Source organism: Cyprinodon tularosa, unplaced genomic scaffold (assembly GCF_016077235.1).
Source record: "Cyprinodon tularosa strain WSP-4 unplaced genomic scaffold, ASM1607723v1 ctg395, whole genome shotgun sequence".
Classification (NCBI taxonomy): domain Eukaryota; kingdom Metazoa; phylum Chordata; class Actinopteri; order Cyprinodontiformes; family Cyprinodontidae; genus Cyprinodon; species Cyprinodon tularosa.
Window position 1 is genome coordinate 380001 of NW_024039113.1, and position 26925 is coordinate 406925.

At 38.2% G+C, this 26925-nt stretch overlaps 1 protein-coding gene across 3 annotated transcripts in view; it reads left to right on the forward strand.

The window, feature by feature from the left end:
- dennd2b (DENN domain containing 2B) overlaps positions 1 to 26925 on the forward strand; it is an 82308-nt gene that overhangs the window by 28054 nt on the left and 27329 nt on the right. For all 3 annotated transcript variants that reach the window (XM_038297731.1, XM_038297730.1, XM_038297732.1), the window contains exons 2-7: positions 1641 to 1739; positions 7922 to 9199; positions 11228 to 11373; positions 21814 to 21935; positions 26181 to 26399; positions 26802 to 26898. In XM_038297731.1, the coding sequence (XP_038153659.1) occupies positions 1666 to 1739; positions 7922 to 9199; positions 11228 to 11373; positions 21814 to 21935; positions 26181 to 26399; positions 26802 to 26898 (1936 nt within the window). In that variant the 5' untranslated portion in view covers positions 1641 to 1665. The remainder of the gene's footprint in view (positions 1 to 1640; positions 1740 to 7921; positions 9200 to 11227; positions 11374 to 21813; positions 21936 to 26180; positions 26400 to 26801; positions 26899 to 26925) is intronic.

The following is a 26925-nucleotide window of genomic DNA, read 5'->3' on the forward strand; positions in this document are numbered from 1 at the left end:
TGGTTTTTAAATCATAAACACCAACTGTGTTCCCTGTTTATTGATACAATTTCTGCCTTATGTAGGTTTTGTCTTTGAATGAAATGCGCTCAGTTCAATGTTTTGCTGTATCTGGAGAACCTGAAGCGCTGGAGGTTTGTGGGCTGCACAGAACAACTCCAGTCTTTGTGTTCTAATGAAAAAACGATGCATGTTGTGCCCTTTAAGCTCAGTCCACAGTCACAGGAAATAGCTGACAGCAGGAATGCTCATTCTCTCTCCTCGTCTGTCTCTTTAGGAATCGGCTTCAGTCCTGGTTGGCTCACTCCTTCATACAACAACTTCCTGTAAACAAGTCCTACTCCCAAGCAACCTCCTATCCTCCACCTTTGAACTCTAGGGGTCTCAGTTTGACCCCCCTTTGCATCAGAACAATTGCTTTAGGCCCATGTATAAAATGACCCAAGTTGTGTTTTCAGGAGCATTGGCCTTCAGTTTGAGGGGAGACCTTAAGTAACGTTTGGTGTGATGTGAGATAGGGTCCAGGAAATGTTCCCTGTAAGGAACATGCCTTTACATTGTTTATGGCTTATTTGTTCAGGACCAATGAAAAAGTACATGCTGAGCTGCAGGAAAACAGAAGACAGATAGTTGACAAGAGAAGAATGAACATTAAGTTTTTGGTTTCACTGTTTTAATTCTGTATAAAGTCTTCTTTAAGGAAACTTTCGTCATGTGATTATTAATTGATTAATTGGAAAAATAATCGACAGATTAATTGATTATCATATTAATCGTTAGTTGCATTCTTAATTGAAATACCAATTGATTTGTCAATCGAATCCTTACCTTGAACAATGGTACACATTTACTGGAAAAATAACCTACTTACCTACATATATATATATATATATATATATATATATATAACCTACATATATATATATATATATATATATATATATATATATATATATATATATATATATATATATATATATATATATATATATATATATATATATATATATAAATAATAATGATATGTATAATTATATGTATGCATATTTTGTTCATGTTTTTCCATTTACTATTCTGTTAAAATACGTAATTTTTAGTTGCCATTTCTAAAATAATCAGCAGCTGTAGCCAAAGAGTTAGAAAAAGGCCATAATGGCAGCAGTTCAACATGATGTAATATTTAAAATGATTTTAATAGAAATGTTTTTGCTTATTAATTAGTTAGTATCTCTATTGACATCTATATATTCTAGATTTCACTGAAAAGCTTGTGAATAGTTTTAGTTGGTATGGAAAATATCATGTAGTCTGTTGTGTTACATGTTTTTTGTTGTGTTAAAGGCTAGTTGTCAGTCATCTCTCACTATCACAGAAATCTGAGTTGTGCGCGTTCAGGGAAGGGATAATGTGTTTGCCTGTTCAAACAGCTGAAGCTCTGTTTGGTCCTTAGCCTTGGCTGTGATTCAGAGGAATTTTGATCTTCTTGTTTTTTGATAGGGAAAGGGATTAAAGTCGGTGTTTATCAATCTATCAGAGCATGTTGCTTTACATTTTAGCCATTGAATGTACTCTTTAATAAATGTTTTGAAGAACTAAAAGGTTCAACTGAAAAACGACCCTGTGTTCTGTTTGCACGACAGGTGAGCGGACGGTTTGCAGACAAACATGACTGCCAACAAGAACTCCAAGGCTGTACCCCGAGCAGGAGCGGGTAAAGCCGTACGGGACGTCCCCGACAGGTCAGTGACATCAGGGAGTTTGGCTTAATCAGCATGCACTTCCAGTCACCTCTCTCTGCCTGCCAGCTCATTCATTTTCAAACACGTCTTTCCATCAAAGATTTATCTGGCGAATTTTCTTTGTTTTAATACTTTTTTTCAACTCCTGGGAAAAATAATCAAAGCTTGTCAATCAAAGCCTCTGCAAGTGTGATCCTGTTTTGTGGACAAGGGCCATATCCAACCCTAAACTGTGAGTGCTGAGCTTGTGTTGGCATGTTGACAGCTTACAGTGTCCTGCTGTCAGGGCAATTATTAAGAGGTGATTCATTTAAAGCAGCCCAGAGAGTCTGCAGTGAGTTGGTAAGATAGCTTTTCTGTGGTCTGTGGAGTTATTTTGATCTGGAAGGTTGCTTGTAATGATGTTGCTGTTGGTTAACTGAAATGAAACCTGCTGTGAAGATTTCGGTCCAGTTTCATCCAGTGGTGGTGAACATCTGTACCAGCAAACCTTAAGTAACCGGTTTCTGTAATGTCTGTATATGTGGGTTTGATTTGGTTAAAATGGCAAAAAAAGGAAGAATGTTTTTAAACTAGCCTTTATTTCTTTATGCCCTTTCTCCTATGAACTAGACTATCTGTTAAAACGGTTTTGATCGGTATTTGTTTTTGGGGTCTTTAGCTATGTATGACCTTATCTTATTCCCAATTTGTGTGACTATCACCCTGACAATTAGAATATGGTGCAGTATGTACATAAAATTATATTTTTTGCCCTAGTCCAGAGTTTCTTAACCCAGGTCCTCAAGGCTCACTGTCCAGCATATTTTAGAGGTTTTCCTTTTGTCACGATTCTGACTCTGGTTCACAGTGTTCTGCAGTGCTTAATGGCACTGAAGTGGTAACATTAGCTTTTGAATCTGATGTCAAAGCAGCCCTTCAGGATCGGTGATGATGAACTCTCACACTGTAGATTTCTTCAACAGTTTGTTATCTATATGAATTCAAATTTTAAGAATCCATCTGATACAGATTCTCAAGATTAATAGAATTGATTCTTCTCCGATCTGATCCAGTCTGATCTAAAATTGGATTGTTGTGATTAAAGGCACTTGCAATATGCAGTTAACCTATCCTAATTTTTACCTGTAAGCTTATATGTCGAATGTTTTTATGTCAGCTTATTTCTCCTGGTGTTTAAGTATTTTTACTTCCTAACCCCCAAAGCTGATACAGTGGGAGGAGTTTTACTTTGTTTCTGTGGTTCATTACTATTATCTTTTTATTTTTAAGTTAGGCATATCTGTTATCCACAGAAACATTAGAATCGTTGCTAAAAGCTGTTATAAACCATATGTTCAAACACAGTTAAAATTACCAGGAGTTAAATCAGATGGTAAACAAAGTCCTCAAATTGCTTTCATTGCAAAACTAACTCTCAGGTTTTCAGCAGGTGGCTTTGACTCAAATAAGCAACTTATCTGATCTCAGATTCCACAGATATCCCCCTTTTTTTCGCTCTACCAGCATTCACCCAACTTGCACAAAAGATAAAAAAACATCACTGCTGAATGAAAAACTGAATGTAAAAACATTCATAGCTCTGCGTTTTTCTTATTAAAATCCTAAATCCACCAAAATACAGCCAGGATGCTTTAAATGATGCTTTAAAAGTTTTTTATTATATATTTTTTTATTCCTACAAGTGGTTGATTGACCAAATGTGAAATTCTGTCAGAGGGCTTAAAACACCTTCATCTCTTGCCATACTGTGAATAATATTTCTGATGCAGATGTGTTGGATATAATTTTAATCTACGTCCTCTAAAGATGAAAACGTGGCTCTGTTTAAAAACTTAGAACAATCCAGACGTACATCACACCCCTGCACAAAGCTGGTGGTAGCCTGAAGCAGTCGTGTGTTTTTTTATTGGATTTCTATAAACTGTTAAGTTTCTCTGCTCTGGATATTCAGTAAAAACACTCAAGTTGTTTTTACAACATAGTGTTTTCTTTTTGTTTTATCAAAACTGAAAAAAAAAAACAGATGCAGTTATTTATTAAAAAAACAATGTTCAGTAACCAGACATTGTAGACCTTGAAATAGAATTTATTATGCTTTGCAAGTAAAACCATAAATTTGCTTCTATCTTAGTAGATGGTTCCAACATTTGCCAAAAGGCAAATGCATAAGGATGAGCTTACCAAGACCTGTATAACTTTGGTTTAGTTTGATGCCAGATTGATGAATCTTTGCACAGGTAATGTCCACATTGGGTCAAAGGTTCAGGAGAACCTTTGGGGCCTAACAGGTTAAAACATGCATGGTAAAAAAAACCGAGGCGAGGTGATTCTTATAAAATATGAGATTATTACCCCTGATAAAACCATTATAACCAAACAAACTCCTGATAGACCTAATTTGTACGTCTGTATGGAACCTTAAGTTATTCTGGTGGATTTCAATAAGATTAAATATCTTTTTTTTTTTCTAGCAGGAACAAGGATGAACTTTTTGGCTACTTTTTATAACTTATTTCATAAAAAAACATTCAGAGACTTCATCAGTTTTTTTGGTTCTCTGTGATCTTCAGCTTTTAAAACATATAACCAGTGCAGGATGGTGTTCTGATGGTATAGTTAAAGTAAAGTGTTTTAGCTAACTTTAAAAGTAATTAGGGAAAATGTTCTTAGAACCAAACAACTTGTTGATCTAGGAAAGCTGTAAGAAGTCCTCTTACTGATTAAACAAGTAGCTGAGTGGCAGTAGTAAAGAGATGAAGAAGGGACCAGCAGCTGGTGCAAACTAAACTCCAGCAGTAGCAGTCTTAGCTGTGTGAGCAGGCCTCTCTCTGTGTTCTGGTTAGCAATGGGATGTGGCTTGTGGTTTAGCATACCCTGGAAGCCTAAGTTAAGGCCTGGGGCAAGGCTGTGACTGATGTTCAGCTCCTCGTACAGAACTGTACGTGTGGCCAGCCCAGCTGAAACTGACAAGAACCGGGATTATTGGGTTGATCCGCATCACAAGGAACCTGAAAGAGTATATGGAAAAAAAGGAGAAAAATCAGCACATTTCTTTAATAATGAGACTAATTGTGTGGTCTTCATTGGCAGCTCACATTTTGTTTTACAACATGATGTGAGTCTCACTTAACGGAGCCATGTTATTACTGAATAAATAAATGTTTGAAAAGAAATCAAGTGAAAATCTGTCAGTAGGTCTTTTGTGGATTTATTTTTTTAGGAGGTTTCTCTTGTAGAAACTAGTGTAAGTGGAGTATTGTTGAAAATGTATAAATCTACTGTAAAATACCTTTAAAGTAGACAAACCTTACTGTCATCTTATAATGTTGCTCATTTCCCCTGACCATTACTTTAGGGTTAGTGAAGAGTGTTCAAACAATGTTTTTTTTTTACCTAGACTAACAGATTTAAAATGTAAACTTTTTTTTTTTACCTAGATTTTTTTCCCCATGTAAAATTTGGAAATTAAATTGATTTACAAAATTGTCTTTTAAAGACAAAACAAATCCCATCAAAGTAGATGCTGTTGGTTTTGTTAGGAAAAAAAAAACGGTTGTACTTCTTTGTTCAGATGCATTTATTTCTGAAGGAAAAAAGGGAAACCTGACAGATTTCCATCTCTGGCCGATGGATTTGCACATATAATGTGGAAGTAATGGTTCCCATTTCTTGATATAAACAGATGCAAAAAAAATACCAAAACAGTTATAAACAATCACATAAAACTTGATTTCAGTACCAAAAAGGCGGATTTCCAAAGTGCTGTAGACTCAGTAAAGTCTCAAAGATGGACTTGATTGTATTTTTCCTTCCTTTCCGTCCTGAATACGGTCTCCATTTAATTTGGGGGAGTGGTGGCCTAGTGGTTAGGGCATAGAGCTTGGGATCCTCAGGTTCTGAGTTCGAGCCCCATTCGCACAGACTACCTCTCTGGGTCTCTGAACAAGACCCTTAACCCCACACTGCTCCCCAGGCACCCGATGATGGCAGCCAAAGGGTTGCGTTAAATGCGGTGGTAAATTTCTCCAATGTGAGATCAATAAACTTCGGTTATACACTTATTAAGAATTATTTCATATTTCTTGATAAAAAAAGGATTTTACAACATATGTTGACATTAAGGCACTTAGATATAAAGATGCAACCAGAAATTAGTTATAAAGCATACAAAGTCCAAAGAAAACTATTATAAAGCCTAAATTGCTGATCAAAGTGGCCATTTCAGAGGACTGCTAAAAGGTCTGGGTTCTTGGAAGAAAAGTATTAAGACGGAAGTATTAGGTTGTTGAAGATTATTAAATAAACTGTTTACAATGTGATAAACTTGTGAACTAATAGAATTTAGAGGTAAGAAAACAGAAGGATTTCTGCAAATATTCATCAACAGTTGTGATGTAGAGTCCACACTAAACATACATTTGGGCTGCAACTAATGAACATTTCACTAACTGTCTAATCTGTAAACATGATTTTTTTAAATAATCAATTATATATCAGGTAAGAAAATGTACCTTAAAAAGATTTCTTTCTGGAATTTAAACCATGTGAAAATAAAACTTTTCCATTAGACAACTTCTGGATAGAGAATCTTGACAGACAAAAGTTTTCTTTATCGTAAATACAAAATGTTTATATATTTGTTTTTGCAATTTTGGTATAATTACTGCTCTATCAGCTAAAGGCTTTTTTTAGAGCCTCTACACTCAGTTAATGATGAATCAGTTGCTAAATTGGTTGATGATTATTTCAATAATTGATTAATCTCGATTGTTTCAGCCCTATTATACATTATAATATTGTAGAATCCCAATGTAATGCCAGATGGGTATTAAGTAATAGTGACTGGTAGAAGTTCAACTTAGAAATCAGATTAATGAAAACTTCACCTGAGCATGGTTTCATGATATACTGTGGATGATGAGTTAATTTTGCATAGCAACCAGGTGTGCAAATCACTAGACAATGATTCTCATGCTTCCTGGAAAAGTTGTAAGATAAGTTTCATACATCATCCTCAAAGCTTATAGGCACAGAGCTGCTGAAAGTTTCTTTCCACCCTAAAGCAGAGAGAGTGAAATCAGGGAAGGGCAGATAGGTGTGAAGGCAGATCTGCCCCAACCTGCACTGTTAGATCACAGTCCACAGCCCTCAGCTTCCTCCTCCCAAGAGTCGTTATTCTAGCCTAGACAGTGACATCAGATCTCCTGGTGCTTCACTTTCACAACGGTTAGTCAGCTTCTAGATAATCACAGGGTTTCTCTAACGCTATGAGTGTTAGCGTGTCCTGTAACTACGTGGATACATGTCTTCCCGAAGGAGGTGGGCTGCATGGGAACATTTGTGAGAAGGCGGTAAAGTTCACTATTACTTAGCTGCAGGGATCAGAAAAGGCTGTGAGAACCTAAGAGGAGCATTCTGGCTTTGCAGGTAAGAACGCTGCCATAAATCTTCCATGTGTTTCTTGGCTTCTGTGTGAGGTCTGCTGTGAATCTCCTCAAGTAATTTTTCAATTATCTGGAAAAATCCACAACCGGAGTTAAATGAAGTGTGTATTTCCTTTGGCTTTTATTTGAATGTTATGCTGCCAAAGACCAAATACTTTCCTGTGGTTTTCTCAATACCTGGCCCCAGAATTTTATTCCAGCTTTGATCCTGGAAAAGTTTTTCCCTCTTTTTCAGGGTCAGTTTCTCGATAAATGGATGAATAGACAGGTTTTCAGTTCCTACAGGTTGCTTCTTTTGGTTTACTAAAATCTGTCTGTAATAGATGTACAGATGCACAGGTTTACTTATTCTGCTCTGCCTTTATGATTTTAGACCACTTGGACTGTGACACAAAATCGTTTGTGTGAACTTCCCTTCTATTAAATAATTAAACAGTAGCAAACATGACTAAGATAAATATTCTGAACATATGAGACACATGAGAAAACGACTGAAACTCACAATGTTTGCCCACGTGTGTTTATTCTGTGGAAATGTTTCTGCCTGCGAAATTGTTTTAACTTGTTAAATGTTTTGCTTGAATTAACATTACCTCTTTTTTAAATGTTTTTTTTAATCTCCTTGTTTAAAACAAACAAACATAGTTTTGTGTTTCTTTATTTTTATAAGTGCTTTCATTTCAAACTAGCATTTAGTTTCTGTAAATGCCCACATATTTCTCTGTCCTGTTTCAGGAGCCAGTCTGCATCCCCGTTTCCAGTACTTTCTGCCAGCCAGGGGCAGAACCGGCAGCCCGTTCTTAGTGACGGTGAGAGCAAACAGACTAAGTACGTCAGGACCGACGGCAGGTTCCTGCTGCGAGCTGGATGGACCAACAAGACAGCTAGTCTTTGTCCTGGCGCCTCTCTTACAAGTGACACCAACCCCCAAGGCCGACTCTCCAAATCTAAGAGCATCAGTTGCCTGGACAACAGACTCTCTATCTACAAGCCCCCGCCACAAACCAAGTTCTATGAAGAGAATCAAGGAGTGCAGGAGCATAAGGATAGTCAAGGAGACATCTCAGCAGGTGAAGGACTCAATGGTAGGCCTCTGAGCTGGAGCACTTACTCTTTGGGACGTTCTTCAAGCCAAGGCCACAAACGCACCCTTTCTCTCACCCACTCTGGAGTAGGTGTCCCCCCCACCACAATCCGCAAAAAAATCTCAGAATGGGAGTGCAGGAGGATGTCTCTGCCTAGGATGAGCCTGTGTCTGGATAAACGAGGAGGGGAGCTTGTTGGGGGAAGCGAGGGCTGCCCAAGTCTGCTGTCTTCTCCTTGCAGTGAGAAGACCTTTGACTTTAAGGGAGTCCGCAGGATGAGTACAGCTTTCTCTGAATGCTCCTATGCGGAGACAGGGGACGAGGACGGAGTTTCAGACAAAGATGGTTTGGGCCGTTTCCAAAAAAGGAAAGGCAAGACAGAGACTTCTGGAGGGTTTGTGCGTACTCTATCTGCTCGCAAAGAGACATCAGCAGTCCTCAACAGGATACAAAAGATAGAGCAAGCCCTGAAGGAGAATCCCAGTCCTCCTCCTCCACGGTATCTCAGTAACTGCTATGCTCCAGACAAGACAAGACAGAAGTCTTTTGTAATAGGCGATGACTTGGACAGTACGTGCGCCAGTAAGCGCAGCAGCATCTGCTCTGTGGCCACAGAGCCAGATGCAAATTTGGCCCCTGATAAACTCTCCCGGCTCAGACAAAGGTTCAGTGTGAGTTCGACCAGGTCTGAGAGCCCGGAACCACAGAGTCCACAGACCTCTGCGGTCACACCAGTGAACCCCTTACCTAAACCCAAACGCACTTTTGAATATGAGGCCAAACGGGACCAGAAGGACGTTTCGTCAACCAACGGATTACCTCCAGACAGAGCCTTGGAGTCCCCCCCACCCCTGCCTTCCACTCCTGCACCCAGCACCACACGGATCCTGAAGTGTGAGGGGAGCAAGCCAGTTAGAATCCAGGACAGGTGAGACTTTGTCATGTGCCTGCGTATGCTTCTTTAATCACTCATGTTTCATCCCTGCCTTTTTTCCGTTAAATCTTTATGGTTCTTAAGTGCATCTCATGGAAACACCTCATGCTGAACAGATTTGCTTTGGTCTAAAGAACATTTACAATATTTGACAAATTCAAGAGTGTTTTGATGGCCTATAAAATCTTTTTGGAAGTTTCTCAAAACTGTTAAATACAGGCATGCTTTCTCATATTTACCAGCTGCAGTCCAATCCAGCAGTTGACCTTTGCCTCTCTTCTTATTTCACTCCTACCACTTGAGCAAGAGTGTTGCCTCACCAGATCGTTCCAATGTGAAATTCTCAAACTTTCATCCCATGGATTCTTTTTTTTTTACATTCCTGTGGTTGAAGCTGTTTCAGAGCAGAAACCACATGCTGTTGACATTTTATTGTGAGGATACAGTAGATTCTCTTAGACACACAGTCCAGCTAAGAGTGTGTGTCCTTTACGGCATACAGAGAGCCCTCAGAGATATTAAGATACACTATATTGCCAAAAGTATTTGCTCACCTGCCTTGACTCACATATGAGCTTAAGTGACATCCCGTTCCTAATCCATAGGGTTCAATATGACGTCGGTCCACCCTTTGCAGCTAGAACAGCTTCAACTCTTCTGGGAAGGCTGTCCACAAGGTTTAGGAGTGTGTTTATGGGAATTTTTGACCATTCTTCCAGAAGCGCATTTGTGAGGTCGCACACTGATGTTGGACGAGAAGGCCTGGCTCTCAGTCTCCGCTCTAATTCATCCCAAAGGTGTTCTATCGGGTTGAGGTCAGGACTCTGTGCAGGCCAGTCAAGTTCATCCACACCAGACTCTGTCATCCATGTCTTTATGGACCTTGCTTTGTGCACTGGTGCACAGTCATGTTGGAAGAGAAAGGGGCCAGCTCCAAACTGTTCCCACAAAGTTGGGAGCATGGAATTGTCCAAAATGTCTTGGTATGCTGAAGCATTCAGAGTTCCTTTCACTGGAACTAAGGGGCCAAGCCCAGCTCCTGAAAAACAACCCCACACCATAATCCCCCCTCCACCAAACTTTACACTTGGCACAATGCAGTCAGACAAGTACCGTTCTCCTGGCAACCGCCAAACCCAGACCCGTCCATCAGATTGCCAGATGGAGAAGCGCGATTCGTCACTCCAGAGAACGCGTCTCCACTGCTCTAGAGTCCAGTGGCGGCGTGCTTTACACCACCGCATCCGACGCTTTGCATTGCACTTGGTGATGTATGGCTTGGATGCAGCTGCTCGACCATGGAAACCCATTCCATGAAGCTCTCTGCGCACTGTTCTTGAGCTAATCTGAAGGCCACATGAAGTTTGGAGGTCTGTAGTGATTGACTCTGCAGAAAGTTGGCGACCTCTTCGCACTATGCGCGTCAGCATCCGCTGACCCCGCTCCGTCAGTTTACGTGGCCTACCACTTCGTGGCTGAGTTGCTGTCGTTCCCAAACACTTCCATTTTCTTATAATACAGCTGACAGTTGACTGTGGAATATTTAGGAGCGAGGAAATTTCACGACTGGATTTGTTGCACAGGTGGCATCCTATCACAGTTCCACGCTGGAATTCACTGAGCTCCTGAGAGCGACCCATTCTTTCACAAATGTTTGTAAAAACAGTCTGCATGCCTAGGTGCTTGAATTTATACACCTGTGGCCATGGAAGTGATTGGAACACCTGATTCCAATAATTTGGATGGGTGAGCAAATACTTTTGGCAATATAGTGTATCTCTTTTGGAACTTTGCTTGTGTTTGAATCACACATTGATGGTAGATTTTATCATTTTGTGATTAGTTTTAATTTTTGGTTCATGGAGCTATAAAAACAGATCTAGACTCTTTTTGTTTTTCACGTCCAGATGTGTGGGTTTCATCCTTGTATAATTTATGTTTGCTTCACAAATTATAAAACACTGACTTACTTGTAGCTTTTGTTTATGGATTTCTGTTTGTTTCTGCTTGTCTTCTACTTAGAGAGTCGTGTGAGTCGGAGGATGCTGCCAGCCTCCCGTCCTCATATCCTTCCTCCCCCACAGAGAACGGCGCGCTGACCACAGACCCCAAGAGTCGACCCAGTTCTAAAAGCACTTTAGAGGAGAATGCCTATGAAGACATAGTAGGTAAGTGTAGCCCATTTGGAATAGAATAACAGGAAAGAAAATGTTTGTTATGCAGCTAAACTTGTTGAACTAAAATAATATTAAATAGAGTTGCAACTTTTATGTAAACTTGTATTGAAAATTACATTGCTTTGCAGCCATTTTTTGTCTAATAACTGGGAATCTAATAAACTAATTGAAGCTAATTAGCTAGTTTGGTCTCTACTGACTTGTGTTTAACCTATCAGCTGACATACTGCTCTTAGTTTGCTCTGATGATGATCCTGATCTAACAATGTTTGAGTTTTGTCTTTGTATTTAGACCTATTTTGGTATATTTTTTCTCTAGTTAGTTGCTATTTTCTTATCCTCTCAGCAAGATGAATTGTTGCAAGATTTGGGAATTCACAAACTACTGAAAATGCGGCAGATGCATTAGACTAGAAATGTTAGGAACCAATGAGTGCAGTGACGAGTATGACGTTAACCAGTGGCTGCAAGCTGAATCAGAACAAACATTGCTCCATCAGTGAATGTACCCGTAGATCCTTCATTTCCTTTTTGGAAAAAACAAAACAAAACAAAAGGGAGAGATGTTTGCAGGTGTTCCTAACCAGATTTGGTAAGAGTTTGATTTATCAATTAACTCTGCTAAAATGCTTCAATTCTGAGACACCTTCTCAGAATTTAGGTACTTGCCTCTCATTGTTCTTTGCTGGTTTCTTATGTTGGGCTCACCACGGTTCTATGCTCTGTTTTCCGTGTATCGCTACAATAAATTGGTGTATTTTGCTATTGTTAAACTACTTATCATCACAGCTTTTGGGTCTTTCAGCCTCCAGTAATGGTCTGATTGGTCACACTGTAATACTGTAATACTTTTTTTCAGTAAACTTTTTTCAGTCTGTAAAATTGCATGTCTCTGGGTTAGACTGAGTAAATGCTGTTTCCAGCCTTACTTCCATATCTTCTCACTGATTATTTTATCTAAATACAGCCTAAAGATGCCACAGTATCTTAAAAATTGTTCTAGAAGCAACTATTATTGAATGACAGAAATCTTTTTAAATCTGCCTCTTTAGTTTCCCTTCGCAGTTGGACTTTAACCTTGTTTCTCTAAACTGAGATTGTTTGGAGGACCAGTTGACCATAATTTAACATATATACTGCTTAAAAAAAAAAAAAAACTTATACTATAACTTATTAACTTATATGCCCCACTCAGTGCAAATTAGGAGACTTATTAAGTCTTATCTACCATGAAGAAAGGCTACTAACATATGCTTTACATTTAAAAACCCTCAATCGTGTGAGCTAAAAATAGAAATGATGGTGATGTAAGAGGGAAAAAAATCAGACTTTAAGTTGTATTTTAGGAGGGCTGATTAAATTTGCACTCTTACGCTGGTGCCTAATCATAATAAGGCTGTTGGAGAAACCTGCTTTCTCTTCCTGTTTTAGATATTCTTGGTAAAAACCTCCCACTGTGGGTTCAGTATTTCAACACTCAGTTGTTAGAGTAAGATTAATGACCGATGCACAGAGTTATAGCCTAATAATTACATTTTTTAGCAATCAGCTTTCCAATCCAAACATCATCATGTTTTAGCACACTACTTTGTTGATTAGGATGCTGTAATCAGTAACGGAGACACTAAATCTAACTTGTTGGGATGGCTGCAAAGTTTAGAAGAATGCTGCAGATTGTTCTCAGTGATGATCTGCGTATGAAACAGCGGACATGTTGAAAAGCCAAATTCCTTTCCACTAGCAAATGACCCCAGGCCTTCTGCCCAGTTCAGCTGCCGACTCTCCCGTTGCATTTTCATTGCAGTCAAAAATGTGTGTCAGGCTCATAATGTTGCTTGGGTTTCACATGTAGAGAGACAAAAAAAAAAAAAATGCTTAGTTTCTTTGAAATATTGTTCATGTTATAATGCTCAGTGATTACCAAATAAGGGCTGGATCTTTTTGTACAAGCGTATCATACTTCATGGTCCATTGCTTGCTCATGAGTGTCTTTGTTTTTTTTTCTCTCCCTGGCTGAGGATGTGCAGCTCTGGAGTGAGTGTCAGGGCATGACGGATTTTCTCGAGAATCTTAACAAGGCTCCCATTGTTCATCTAACTGCGAGGGTTAGACTTTGCAGTTTGGAGACGTTCGCCTGGCAGTCTTCATGGCTGACCAAAGCAGTGTCCTGGAGACTGAACCCGGTGGTGGCTTTGAACTGCAAAATATAACAACACATGAAAAAAATGCAGGAAGAAAAAAAAAAGGCCCACAAAAATCTCCCAAAACAATACAAAGAGCCCATGAAATTACAGAAAAGAGCACAAAAGCAGGTATTTGGGGAAGCAGACATGTAAACCCAGTATTATAGAGGACTGTATGCCATTTAGAAGATTACAACATTGCAGCAAACTCGACGATAAAACTGAAAGAACGAGACAGCAGACAGAATAAGACCATTTACAGCACAGTGGATTCAGTGGATAGGGTTGTTGTCTCAAGTTGCCGTGCAGCAGTTCTGATTCAATGTGTGTAGGACCCGTCTGTGCGTCGCCTCTTATTTTAAAATTTATAGGATCTGCTTCAGTCTCCTTGTGTCTGAAATCCTGTCTGGCTCATTTGGTTTTTAGAAATTGACGCATTTTGCTCATCATGTTTCACAAATATATTTGATCTGTATATCTGACAGACCATGGAGGGGAGCTGCAAGTCAGGCTGCATTACAATAAAGTTTGTAGGAATTAACACACTGACTAGAAAGGCTTCCATTAGTGAGAGAAAGCAGGGTGCATGAATGAATAGTCTGTGTGAACGAGGGGGGTGAACGAGGGGTGACAGTAGATATCTGATTATGATTATAAAAGTCTAAGATGGGTTTGTTGTATGTGGAGAGTCTGAATGACCTATTATTTCATCTGGTTTGTTCTCCATTCTCCTCCTGAAATCTAAAGAACACAACTTCTGCCCATTAACTGATGGAATCTTCCGTTGGGTTAGAGTGTTGGTGGGTAAAGAAAAAACAATCCAAGTCTATGTGTGCCGGTGAAGATTCTCAGTCATCTTGGTCATAGATATTCCAAAAACGGTTAATAAACAATCCATTGGAATTTGTTTTCAAGTTTGAAGACATTTCGCTTCCCATACAGGATGTTTTTCTATTCAATATGCCAGAATTAGCATTGAGTTCAAAGCTTTATATAGTAGCCCAAAACCTTGCTTTGGCTTAGAAAACGTGCCAATTGAAGCAGATGAACGGGTCCAACCATTAGCAATGGGGGTTGTTTGGGTTCTTTTTTTGCCTGCATTATGAAATACTGGCCTATGCCTCTAGAAGGGGGGTCGTTAGGGGCATTGTTGGTCTGGCTGACCAGGTGAGATGTTTTGTTGCCCTGCATAGCGACGGGGGTTGAGATAAAATTGGGAAGGAATCATCTATATCGCTGCGTTGTAGGTTTTTGAGAGCTTGAACCTGAGTCTGCCCCCTCTGTTTAAGGTTGTTTTTTCTCTATATATGTTGAAAAGTTTATATATGGAACTGTGATCAAGCCATAGAAACCTATCCACGCCTCTTTGTGTGTCTACAGTTGACCTAAAAAATGCTGTGAACTCCACCAGGACAACTCCACTTTCTTTCATCATCTCCTAGCATTTCCAGGTCTTGCAGCTGTGCTTGATGTTTCCTGTGTTATGTTTACCTATGGCGTGTCATTCTTTTATGTTATTATGAGCATATGGCAGATTGTTATCTTAAAGTGCTTCTTAATTGTCGTTAACCGGTCTAGCTGATGAATAGAGAAATGATGAATGATGTGTGCTTAGGTGTGTCATGAATCATGAATCTGTGCAGCAGTGACTTTACACTAATGTCTGTTTTTATGCTTGTAAACAAATGCGGGAGACTCTGTCGTGGATGATTCAACCTTAACACCTTTACATAAAGTAACAAACCCTTAATTTTAAAACTATTTGAGGTAAGATTTACAGCATGCTGTAAAAGCCTTCATACCCTTTGAACCGCTTCAAATTGTGTAACCTTCTTCACGGTTCAACATGTTTTAATGGGTTTTGTAATTTGCTAGAATTAAATGACCTACACAAAGCAGTGCATGATTGTCGAGTGGAAGATAAATCCAACCTCAAGTTTTTGTATTTGAATTAAAAAGGTTTCATTTAAGTGCATGCCCCTTTATTCTGATACCACTAAAATAAAATAAAAAACTGGCTTGGTTTAGAAGTGATCTAATAGGTAATTAATTAGATTAGTGCATATTAATGTTAGTATAAATACAGCTTCACTTTCAAAGAGCATTTTTGTTAATATTAATTAAAAATATGAATCTAGTGAACATAGGTCAACAATAACACTATGAAGTTTGAAGCAGTGTAAGATTATAAAACAATAGCCAAAGTTTGTAAAACTTGCAGAGCACTTTTCACTCCATCATTTGAACATACAAAACAGGACAAGACAGGGTTTTCCACCTAAAATGGCATGTTAGGCAATGAGAACATTTATCAGAATAGGTAAGAGATCCTTACATTTCTGGAGGGGCTGCAGAGCTTGGGAGTGAGAATCCATTGACAGGAGAGCTATTGGTGGTATTGTTAAAGGATGGCATTTAAGGATGAATTAAATGCATGATTTAGGGCCATGTAGGGGGAAACAGTTATAAATATTATAAATATAGCTAAAATACACAAAGAGACTATACTCTGGTGGGGATGTTAACCTTCCAGCAGAGCTGTGTTTCTAAATATGTAGTTAAAGCTCATAGAAATGTTTTATATCAAAGTATAGTCTAGAGCTTAATGTATTTTTGAATCTATGGGAATCATTAAAATTGTTGCTTGTAGATTCTCTCCTTGAAATAGACCAAAGTTAGAAGGCTTTGTAAAAGAAAAAAGGGACAAAGATTTAAATTTCTAGACGTGAGCATAGAAAAATAAGAAATTACACCCCAAAATTCTTTTTTTTTTTTTTTACTAGGAAAATATAAGATGCATCAGGACATGAAAAAGCGATTACTCTGTCTTTTGATGTTAATAAGCTCTGGATGTGGAGGCGGCATGTATGCGCCTCCGCTGGGTTGTCACAGCTGATTGCATCAATTATATTCAGTTAGAGTGGTTCCACCGGGTGCACCGCGGCGAGTTTCTAAAGCGTCCCACACAAACCGGCTGCTTCTGTTAAATAGGCAGCTGCTCTATTTTTGCAGCTTGCCCCCCTGAACCTTATTGCAATCTAGAGCAGAGTAGATCGTTAATGCAAGAAGTAAGCTGATGAAAAGCAGAGCGGATCCCGTTGTGTTTATCAGTAAATGACTATGTGCAGACTCTTTGCTTCTTCTGGATTGTTATGTAATTTTAAAATCTGCCCATACCATTGTTAACCAACAGGCATAATAAATATCAACATTTAATTAAAGAAATAACAAAAAAACCTAAATATTCAAAAAAGAAAAAGATGGACCTCTTTTTAGTGTCTCTAATGGTGCCCCCCTCCATGAGAGCAGTATGTAATTAAGTAGGAAAAGTAGCTGCACAACAGGTAATGCTTTAACAGAGTCATGAGTTGATAATTGAAAACAGCTTGACAACAGAAATGTTTGTCAGCCCTAAAGGCAAGGTTTTTAAAAGTAAACATGGAATGCACATTAATGCAACTTCTTTTAAAAGCATAAATCTTTTTTAAAGCAGGATTAAGACATGCTGCTGTACAGACATCTCCACTTTGTCTCACTTCCTGTCTACATCTCCTTGACGTGCTGAGAAAGAGGGAGAGAAACAAAAAGAATGTTTGGAATTATTTTTACTGTCGTAGACAAAAGCAGCAAAAATAAACACAGCAAAGCACAGTTTCGCATGCACTTATTCACGATTGATTAACCGCTAACCTTCTTTGAATAAGTAAAAATACATGAGAAATGATCATATATAATTAACGTTCAAAATTAAAAAGATGGAGAGGAGGAGCAATAGATGCAAACTGTGGATCACATCATGCATTGCATTCTATGGTAGGAATCACTTTGCAGCCCATTAACATCATCTCAGGGGGAAGGCTGTACATTTATGCTAAATATATATATATATATATAAATCTCAGGCTTCAATTGTCTCTTGTGAATGTCCCACATAAAAATTAGTCCTAGAGGGGTTGTTTAATAATTACACAGGGTCCACAGATAATGCTCATCCTGTCCAGTAAGATATTCTTACAGCGCTTAATGGGATGAGTCCTAGATCTGTATTATACCTCCAGTGTTGCATTTTAGTTATTTTACTCTATTTTTTTCCTCATTTTACTCCCTCCTAAAATCTTGCTCCTTTGTTAATTTTATGCCATGAGAGGTACAACACAGTTATCTTGTGTAAAAGTATATGCATTTAAATAATAAATACTTTATTATTGTTCATTTGTCTGTAGGACCCCCAAATGGCTAGCACCGCCCTTGATCTTATGTGAAAATATGTCTCCTCCGTGTGCATGTATGCAAAGGACTGTTCAGAGTGCTGTTGTAACCATTCACATATGCTACAGTTTGTTAAAATGTTTTTGCAGCAAGGTAAACATCACAGCAGTGTTCATTTTCCTCTGCTTTTCTTGACTCATCAGCCAAACAAATGTATGGCATTTTGAGCCAAAAAGCAAAGTTTTTGTTTTTTGTCAACAGATAGGCTGCAAGCTGTCAACTAGGGCTGTATTAAAAAAAAAAAAAAAAAGAAAGAAAAAAACAATATTGCCGTTAAAACCTTTTTGAGATATTCCTCTGCTTAACCACAAGCTTTCAGATGTTTCACTACAGAATTTCATTGTTTTCACGACCTTAAAAGCAAGCTTGTCCAAAATCAACAGGACTTTTGCTATTTCTGTTTGGAAAATTGCCTTCTGCTACTGACATGCATGGATCTGCACTCTAGCTGCGACTCTATTCTCTTCTTTTGTTAAATCTAAAGTGACCAGAATTGAGTGCCTCTGCAATTTAAAAATGGCATTTTATCAAATTGCTATGAAAATACAAATGCAATTAATTGCCAGACCCTACTGAAAAGGTTGGTGTGGGGTTGGGGCGGATATGCCCCAGAAAGTCGAGGTATGTGAAAAAAGTACCATTACTCCGACGGGTAATATTTAGAAGTGATTTTTGTATACCGTCCCACTTTAATTTATGCTTAAAGATTTGCATCCTTCAAAAAGCTGATACACTTTTTAGATTTTGAATTATAGACCTTCTGAAAAACCACCTATCACTTCCCCTTATACTTCTTGGTTATATACCATGTTGCCTATCATACTTTATAATAACCAAATCAGACAGACTTTCTACGGCACATTCTCATCTAAATCCTTTTCACGTTGTTTTTCTCAAAGTTCACAGTGTTTACATGTGTTCCTTCAAAGCCAGATATTGTTCTTCAAACCCACAATTCCACCCTTTCCAACAGAGCAACTGTAACTTAGCTCCCCTCTTTATGTCCTTCATGGTGTAAGCTGATGCTGACATTGTTGGTATAGTTTGCTCTGAGCCTCGCCCTGCCCACAGAGCCCATTGTGTAGAGAGATATGTACCATCACAGCGTGCAGCAGAGGTGTGTCCACTGCCTACATGGTACTGTATGTCTGGGAGCGTGTCAGAGAGATGTTTGTAATCATAGGAGTAGATTAGTACCCTGCTGCACATAAGTAGCTATACAGACATGTCATTTTCCCAGCAGGCTCTCCTTACAGTATTGCTCCAGTTTATTGGAGCTGTAGCGCAACATGGGGCCAGACTAGGCCAACTTTTTCTCCTTCTCGGCGTTAACGATGCACAGAATATTACTCCACTCAGCTTATTTACTGTGAGATCCAACATGATGCAAACAGGAGCCTTTGGCAGCTCACACTGTCTGTCTTTGAGTGGCGGATAAATAATTAACCAAAGAGTAGATAAGTGAACGAAACTGTCTGTCTCTTCAACCCCAGATGTTTTTAAAAACACTCCCTCATTGTTGAAGTTCATCGAGTTTTCCACCAATATGTTCAGAAAGATACTTGTTTTTTCAAACTTCACTTACAGATAGCGCTAACTTTCTTTCATATAAAAGTTCCCTTCGTGCTTTTTTAGCCCATCTGGGTCTGTTTTTTGTTCTTCACTGTGGTTTCTTCTCATTCTTAAAGGTTTTTTTTTCAGGCCCTGCCAAAAAAAAAAAAAAAAAAAAAGATTCTCAGAGCACATCTGAATAGAAGCGGACTGCAGCTTTACACAAGTTCTCTCTTTATTAATGTTGGACCTCTGCCAGGTGACATCAGTGAAAGCTGCTGGGTGCTCTGTAATGCTGTTTCGTTTCCTTTTTCCAGCATAATTTATTGTCTGGTGGTCTTCCATAGAACAGTAGCCACATCTGTGCTGGTACCATTTTAAATATCATAATATGAATAATCACACTTATTGGAATACGCCTTTCCTTGAATGCAATTCGAAAATAAGATATAGGTAAAGCTTTAACAAATTTAGTTCAATCATATGGTATCATATGACTGAAAATTTGATAGCGGTATCATATGATATCGGTATTACATGTATTTAAGTCTTTATAAAACATCAATCATTTATTTGTTCTGAAAAATTTGGACTTATTCCCATGAAATGAGGAAGTTTTACTGCATGTAATTTAATGCCTTCATGAGGTATGGTGAAGATGATTATTTCCACTTGAAAAGTGGAAGTTATCAGTCTATTGTGTTCAGGTGCATTTCCTGACCTGCTGCTTGGGCAAGACAATCAAAGACTTCCTAGCTTGTCTGCTTCTGGAAGAGGATGCATCAAATGTATTGACTATCTGATAAAATCAGGATTAATGGCCATTTATAAAACTCCACAAGTCGAAATTGCATGTATATGTCACAGCATTGTGCAAGCTACAAACACAACAGGAGAGAACACTTAACAATGTAGTACTCGCCAACTCGGCAACTACGGTATCATACAATTTTTCCAGTTTTCCATTAGAAATTTGAATATGAGTGGGTGTTCAAATGCAATTTTGATGTTGGTTTTTGGTATTTACTATCTAATATATGGTTCGTATTTTTTTTGTAAGTAAGTAAAGATGAAAACAGGCGGAAGAAGCTCGTTTCCAGACCTAATTCCTTATTCATTTATCCACAAGATCGAAAATCTGGATTTAAAGCAAAATCTTGTGTTGCACACCTATTTTTTTTTTCATCTCATGTGTGAAAAAAGGAATATTAAACTTCAACAAATGTCAACAAAAAGAACACATTATAAAAATAATGGAAGATTTAAACTATTTATATTGACTCAACTTTGCAAAGAATATTTCATAGATGTCCACTTAGCCCTGCTTGTTTGGATTTAGTAGCTGTTGGTGCCATTTTGGAGCTTCTTTGAAAAGCATTTTATTTTCCTCTTTTGACAGTTTTAAGTATGAAATTTAAAGCTGATGTTATTCTTCAATCAGGAATCAAAACTCAGAGCTCACTTGTTTTAAGATGCCAAACCTCAGCTCACATGACATATAAAAGACCGTTAACACATTTTTCTGGACCTAATTTATGCCATGGATTACAGAGAGCCCTATAAGGTCATGGTCATTGTCTCGGCATCTAAAGGTCATGTCTTGGTACTTCTTGGTCACTGTTGGTGTGGTCTTGACTACAACACTACCACCAGCATTGTGTCACTATATTAAAGCCCAGCCCTAAGGCGGTGTTTTTTGTAGACATAGATAGACATTTTCATAAATGTATTTATAATTGGAAACATTTTTTCTAAATGTGGTCAAAATTAGCACACCTCAAATGAAATAATGACGTGTTTTTGTTTGCAAAGCCAAACATTATTTAGAAATTAAATCAACTCTGAAGTTATTGACATAGATCTACTGTTATTGTTAAAAATACTTTAATTCAAAATATGTAATTATTAAAGGCTTTCTAAATATCTGTTTAGAAGAAATCTGATATTATATACTAGATTAATCAGCCACTAGTCACTTTATAGTTTACATGTCTTTAAGTGTTTCCAAAGTATGTATTGAACAGCAGATAAAAGTTATTCTTTGAAATGTCTTTTAACACTTCTGCTACTGAAATCTCTAAGGAGAAGATCCTCCTGTGCAGACATGTTGCATGCCTGGACTCTGACTCACCAGGCGCATCATGTCCATGTGTTAGAGCAGGGCCATGGGGGTCTGCAAGACCTGCTGCCAACAGTAAATGTTTTAAAACCTGGAGTTCATGTGAAAGAGCTGAGAATGAAACTTTTACCTACCTTCCATGACTCATCTTAGATTGTCCAAAGGGAGGACCCTGTTATGTCCTAGACATCTTTATAACTCGCTCTGACCCCTGATATGCAGTATATTTTATATACTGACCCCACTCTGACCCCATTGCAAAAGCTACCCTTTTTTTGCTGACCCCATATGTTTTCTTTGTTCACACAGAGAAGGAGAATCCATACGAGGATGTTGACCTGAAGCGGAGGAGTTTGAATAGGAAGCCTGGTCTCTCAGAGAGCAGCCGATCTTGGGCCACTATGGACAGGAAGCTTAACTCTCCGCCTCAGGTAAGTCCCACCGTTGTCAACATAAGCTGTTGGACAGATATTAATTTGCTAAATGACACCAAATTATGGCCTTTGGACTAAAACGCAATATCTAGAACAGGTGAAGAGTGGTGGACATTCTATAGAGAAAAACCACTACCCATTAGTGACATGACATAAAAATATTGCCAGACTGAAGTTTTTTCAATCATTTCACTACTCTCAACTCAACTTTTTGATGGTATTAAATGTGATTTGTTATAACAAGATCAATAACATTTTTGACTATCCTCGTTTACAACTTCATTGTTAAACATTCTCTATATAAGCATATCATTGTAGGAATCTCTTTATTTTAGTTGCCATTTTTTAACTTCTTTGTCATTTAAAGTCCTGGCAGATTGACTCACTTTTTCCAAAATAAAGACAGATAAATAAACAAAACAAGTAATAATCATCAGGGACAAAACTGTTTAAATAAATATACATTTTTTTTCATAAGGAAGGAAATATCCCTCGGTAGTCACAATGTGGGGACATTGGCCCCTTGCTTTTAACCCATCCCTTAAGGAGCAGTGTTCTGATACATGTGTTCTTGTGTTCTCGCTAAGTATGTTCTTGACAAGAACACAGGGAAGAATGGAGAAGTGTACTCATGATTAACACAGTCAGATAAACACAAATCAAATGAATGTTTTGCCATCCATCCATTTTCCGTCATGCTTATTCCAAGTGGGGTTGCTAGGGGTGCTGGTGTCTATCTCCAGCTTCTAAAGGGGAGAGGTGGGCTACACCTGGACAAGTTGCCAGTCCATCGCGGAGCAACACAGAGACTAACAGGACAAACAACCATTCACGCACACACTCACGCCTAAGGAGAATTTAGAGAAGCCAACTACGTAACAGTCATGTTGTTGGACTGTGGGAGGAAGCCGGAGTACCCGTAGAGAACCCACGTATGCACAGGGAGAACATGCAAACTCCATGCAGAAAGACAGTGCTACCCACTGCGCCACTAAGCAGCCCAATGTTTTGCCAAATAAAGAAAAATTCAGAGCCAGCGGTACTTCACACGCGGCTATGCCGAGAAAGGGCTGCTGCAGACGGGCTAATGTTAGTCCTGGCTGCGTTTAGCCTTGGAGCTCCACTTGTTGCCACAGTGCATGCTAGGGTTGTCACGATACTAAACTTTTCAACTCGATACCGATACTAAGGAAAATATTTGATACTCGATACCATTTTCGATACCACAAGGATAAAAACAAAGACTCCAAAAGTCTACAGAAATATTTTCATTAATAAATAAAATACAATAAATAAACACAATAAAGGTTGTATGCTGTGCATAATATTAAGCAAGCTTGATAAAAAACTTATAAAATTCAAATTAAGTGTTCCTTCCTTATCTTTGCTTTGCACACATAACAATGACACTAGCCAAACCAGTTAAGAAACAAAAATAATTCTCAGCAGCTGCACCTCTTACAAAAAAAAAGTCTGAAACTGAAAAGAGCACAGAATTATTCAATCACACACTGTTCTGAAAGTGCATTGTCCTCTATTCGGCACTTTAGATGAATGACTGCTTAGGTGCCACTGGTGACGGCACTGTATCGATACTTTTAAAAACGAGTATTGTATCCGGATACAACATTTCAGTATCGATACTTTTTTGAGTTTCGATACTTTTGACAACCCTAGTACATGCTGTGAAAGCTATTGATCTTGAGAATGGAGTCTGCTCTGATGCATGCTCGGTAAAGAGGGAGGGGTGAGAACAACAGCCGGGGAATTTGTCTGTACTCTGTCTTGTGTTCTTATGATTTGGAACAGTGCTAGGGCTGAGGCTGATTTCGTTTCATGAGCACATGAGAATGCACATCTACGCAACTACCCAAGGGGATGCGTTAAATGCAAAGAGTTACTTTCTCCAGTGTGAGATAGATAAAGTTCTATTTCTTTGTCTTAGTTTTGAACCAATGAGCAGCCTATCTTGCACTCAAACACCTAGCTCCATGGCCACCCTTCTACACCTGAAATTAGGTTAAATCTTATACTCAACCTGTTTTTTTCTGGATTTTTTTTTTTTCTGCCAAAGGAAATTGTTCCTCTCTACTGCTACACTCTTTCCACTGAGGGATTGCTATAAAGTCAGTATCCCATTGCAATCCTCTGGGCTTTCTTAGCTAACCTTTTCACTAGTCTGCATTTTACAGGCAGCTGAATTTGACTGCATAATTACTGGGAATAGAATTAAATATAAAAGAAGTGTATCACCATTGCAATGAAGTGGATTGAGCTGAACTGAATTAGCTTGACTGAATTAAACATGTTTGTTTAGTTTGATTGCTTGATATGACAGCCATAGATTGGTGCTATATAATTAAAACGCCTTGAAATGAATTTTAATCTTGGCTTTCACATGAAAAGCATAGATTAAATACTGCTGTAACTGCCAATGACCTACTGTTAGGTTTAATTTCCATTTGGGATTAATAAAGTATTTTTGAACTTCAACTGAATTGAATTAATAGAAGAACTCGTCAGTGCTCAAGAAGGCCACTTTCAAAAGTGAATCTTTGTTGATTAGGTCAACCTGATTATGGATTTAGTAGCAACAAAGTCTATTCCTACAGATCCACAGGCTTTGTACAAGAATAAAAAAGAGAGAGGAAAGAAATCTATTGGTGAAAATGATGGCTGACTATAGTGTGTGAGCCAGGTGTTATTTGAGCTTGATTATAGCACTTCAAATATAGTTTCAACAATAGCAAGGGAAATTATTTTGAATGAGACATAAATGTTGATGGTTTTATGAATAATTTAAGTTTAAATAATGTGGTTAACATTTTTAAAGTTATTAACTGGTACCAATTTGATATGAAATTGAATTATTATTTTTATATACACAAATGTCATACAGCCTAAAGGAACATGTAATCTAAAACTTAAATTGGGAATGCATTATAGAGTTATTCTTTTTTTTTCCTTGTTTGCACTAATTCACTTGTACTAATTCACATCTAGAGTAAGTCTCCTTTTGCTTTTGCTCTGTTTTTATCACTTCAAACGTTATAAAAGCACAAAGCTGCAGTCCTGTTTCTCTGTCACCCTGAACACGTACAATATTTTCATTTTATCTTCCAAACTTGAACCTTAGATGAGTTTGAAACGTTATTTAGTGCTTTTTTAAACATATCATATTATGTTATATTACTAACAAACATCTGTTTCATTTGAAAAAATTAAACTGTTTCACTAGTTTCATTTTTCTTAAGTTAAATATGAGGATTTCTTTCTTTGTTTCCAGTGCAAGGTTTACTGCCTGTCTGAGAGTCATAGTCAGATTCAAGTGAAAACTCTTTCCTTTTCAAGTGAGCGTGTTTAAAAAAAAATGCTCTTTAGGTGCTATAATGTTGGGTGTTGTTTAAACGCACCACCATCTTATAAAAGGCCCCATATGTATCAACAAATAGGACAAACAAAGGAACATGTCAGCAGTTTAGTCCATCAGGAAGTAACCTGGGGCATGAAAATAGCCACATTTAGGTGTCTTTGTTATGTGTGTCCTTTATTTATCATTTAAGTGGGAGGAGGTTAGCAGTTCAAAGAGCTCATTAATCTTTAGAGCAATGACTAATATACATCCAGGTGTTCCCTTAGTTTTTAAACAGTCTGAAGAAGTGAAAAAATAACCACAAAAAACCCCAAACAGATTCGACAAGAGTGGAGGAACACAATAGATATTACATTTTCTAGTTTATTAAGATGTACCTGGGAATTTGTTATATTTTTTATTTTCAACAAGGCTGCAGCTACATTTATTTTAACAAGATTAAGTTTAAACTGAGTATATTTAGTGAGAAAGAAGGTTTTTTTCACCTCAAATGCAAATTTGATTTATATTTTGTGGAGTTTTGAACAAAATTAATGCTCTCGGTTGTTTTCTCTTGGCAATTTTTAGAGGCTATACTCCCCACTTAAAGATTATTTGATTGCTTAATTAGTTGAAGTTGACTTTTTCAATAGTTGATGAATCATTATTAATCATAATTATCATTTAGAATTAAAAGAATGTGAAAAGGACAGATTTTTACCCTTTTCAGACCTTTTCCAGTCTCTGGCAAAAAAAAGATAAAGTTGAAAGCTGAGGCTGGAGAACTTATGGACATCATTTTTGAATATTTTCTCCTAATAGAATCTAATAGTAAAACTTCATCGGTTTGAAATGTTTTGGACAGCGTCTTTTCTCTTTTCTATGTCCAGCTTCCCTCCAAACCCAGCAGTCAGTCTCTCCGCCTCCCTGGTCCAAGTGACAGGAAGAGCCACCGCATGTCCCAGTTGTCCAAACGCTACAGCCACGATGAAATGCTTCTCATCCCCCAGCATGTCGGCATGTCATCGTCCCCCTGTGGCTTGCTGGATGACAGCGTCTGTGGCACCAGTGATTCCCTTCCCTCTCGCAGGCACTGGAGGATCCCCAAGGTACACACTGCTATGCTAGATACCACACTAAATCCTGCAGAAGCCTTTGTCACTGGATTGGAAATCTCACGAACCTGATCAGTTTTCTGTCGTAACCAAGCCAGAATCTTGGCAGTTCTGGATCATTTAGTATTCCTTACTATGGAACAGAGGTTTAATGAGAACAGACTTTGATCCAGCAAGACGTTTTGCATGGAAAATCAGCCCTTGAGGTGCATTTTAAAGAGCTTTCCCTAAAGTATTTCTTTTTAATAATCTGCAACGCTTGAAATACATGCAGTGCACTTAAGACTATTACTTTTGGCAAGGAACATGCCTGCTTCCTCTATACTTAGGATCAAAAGACAAACAGAATGAACTCCAAGTTCCTCACAGAGAATTTCCTCCGTTTTCTGTTTACAGCTGGTCCAGAGGATAAACTCCATTTACTGCACTAAACGAGGGAAGAAGAGGCTAAAGAAGTTGTCCATGTCCAATCTTGAGACAGCATCTCTCAGAGGTAAGGCTGCTCCTTATTCCCTTTTAT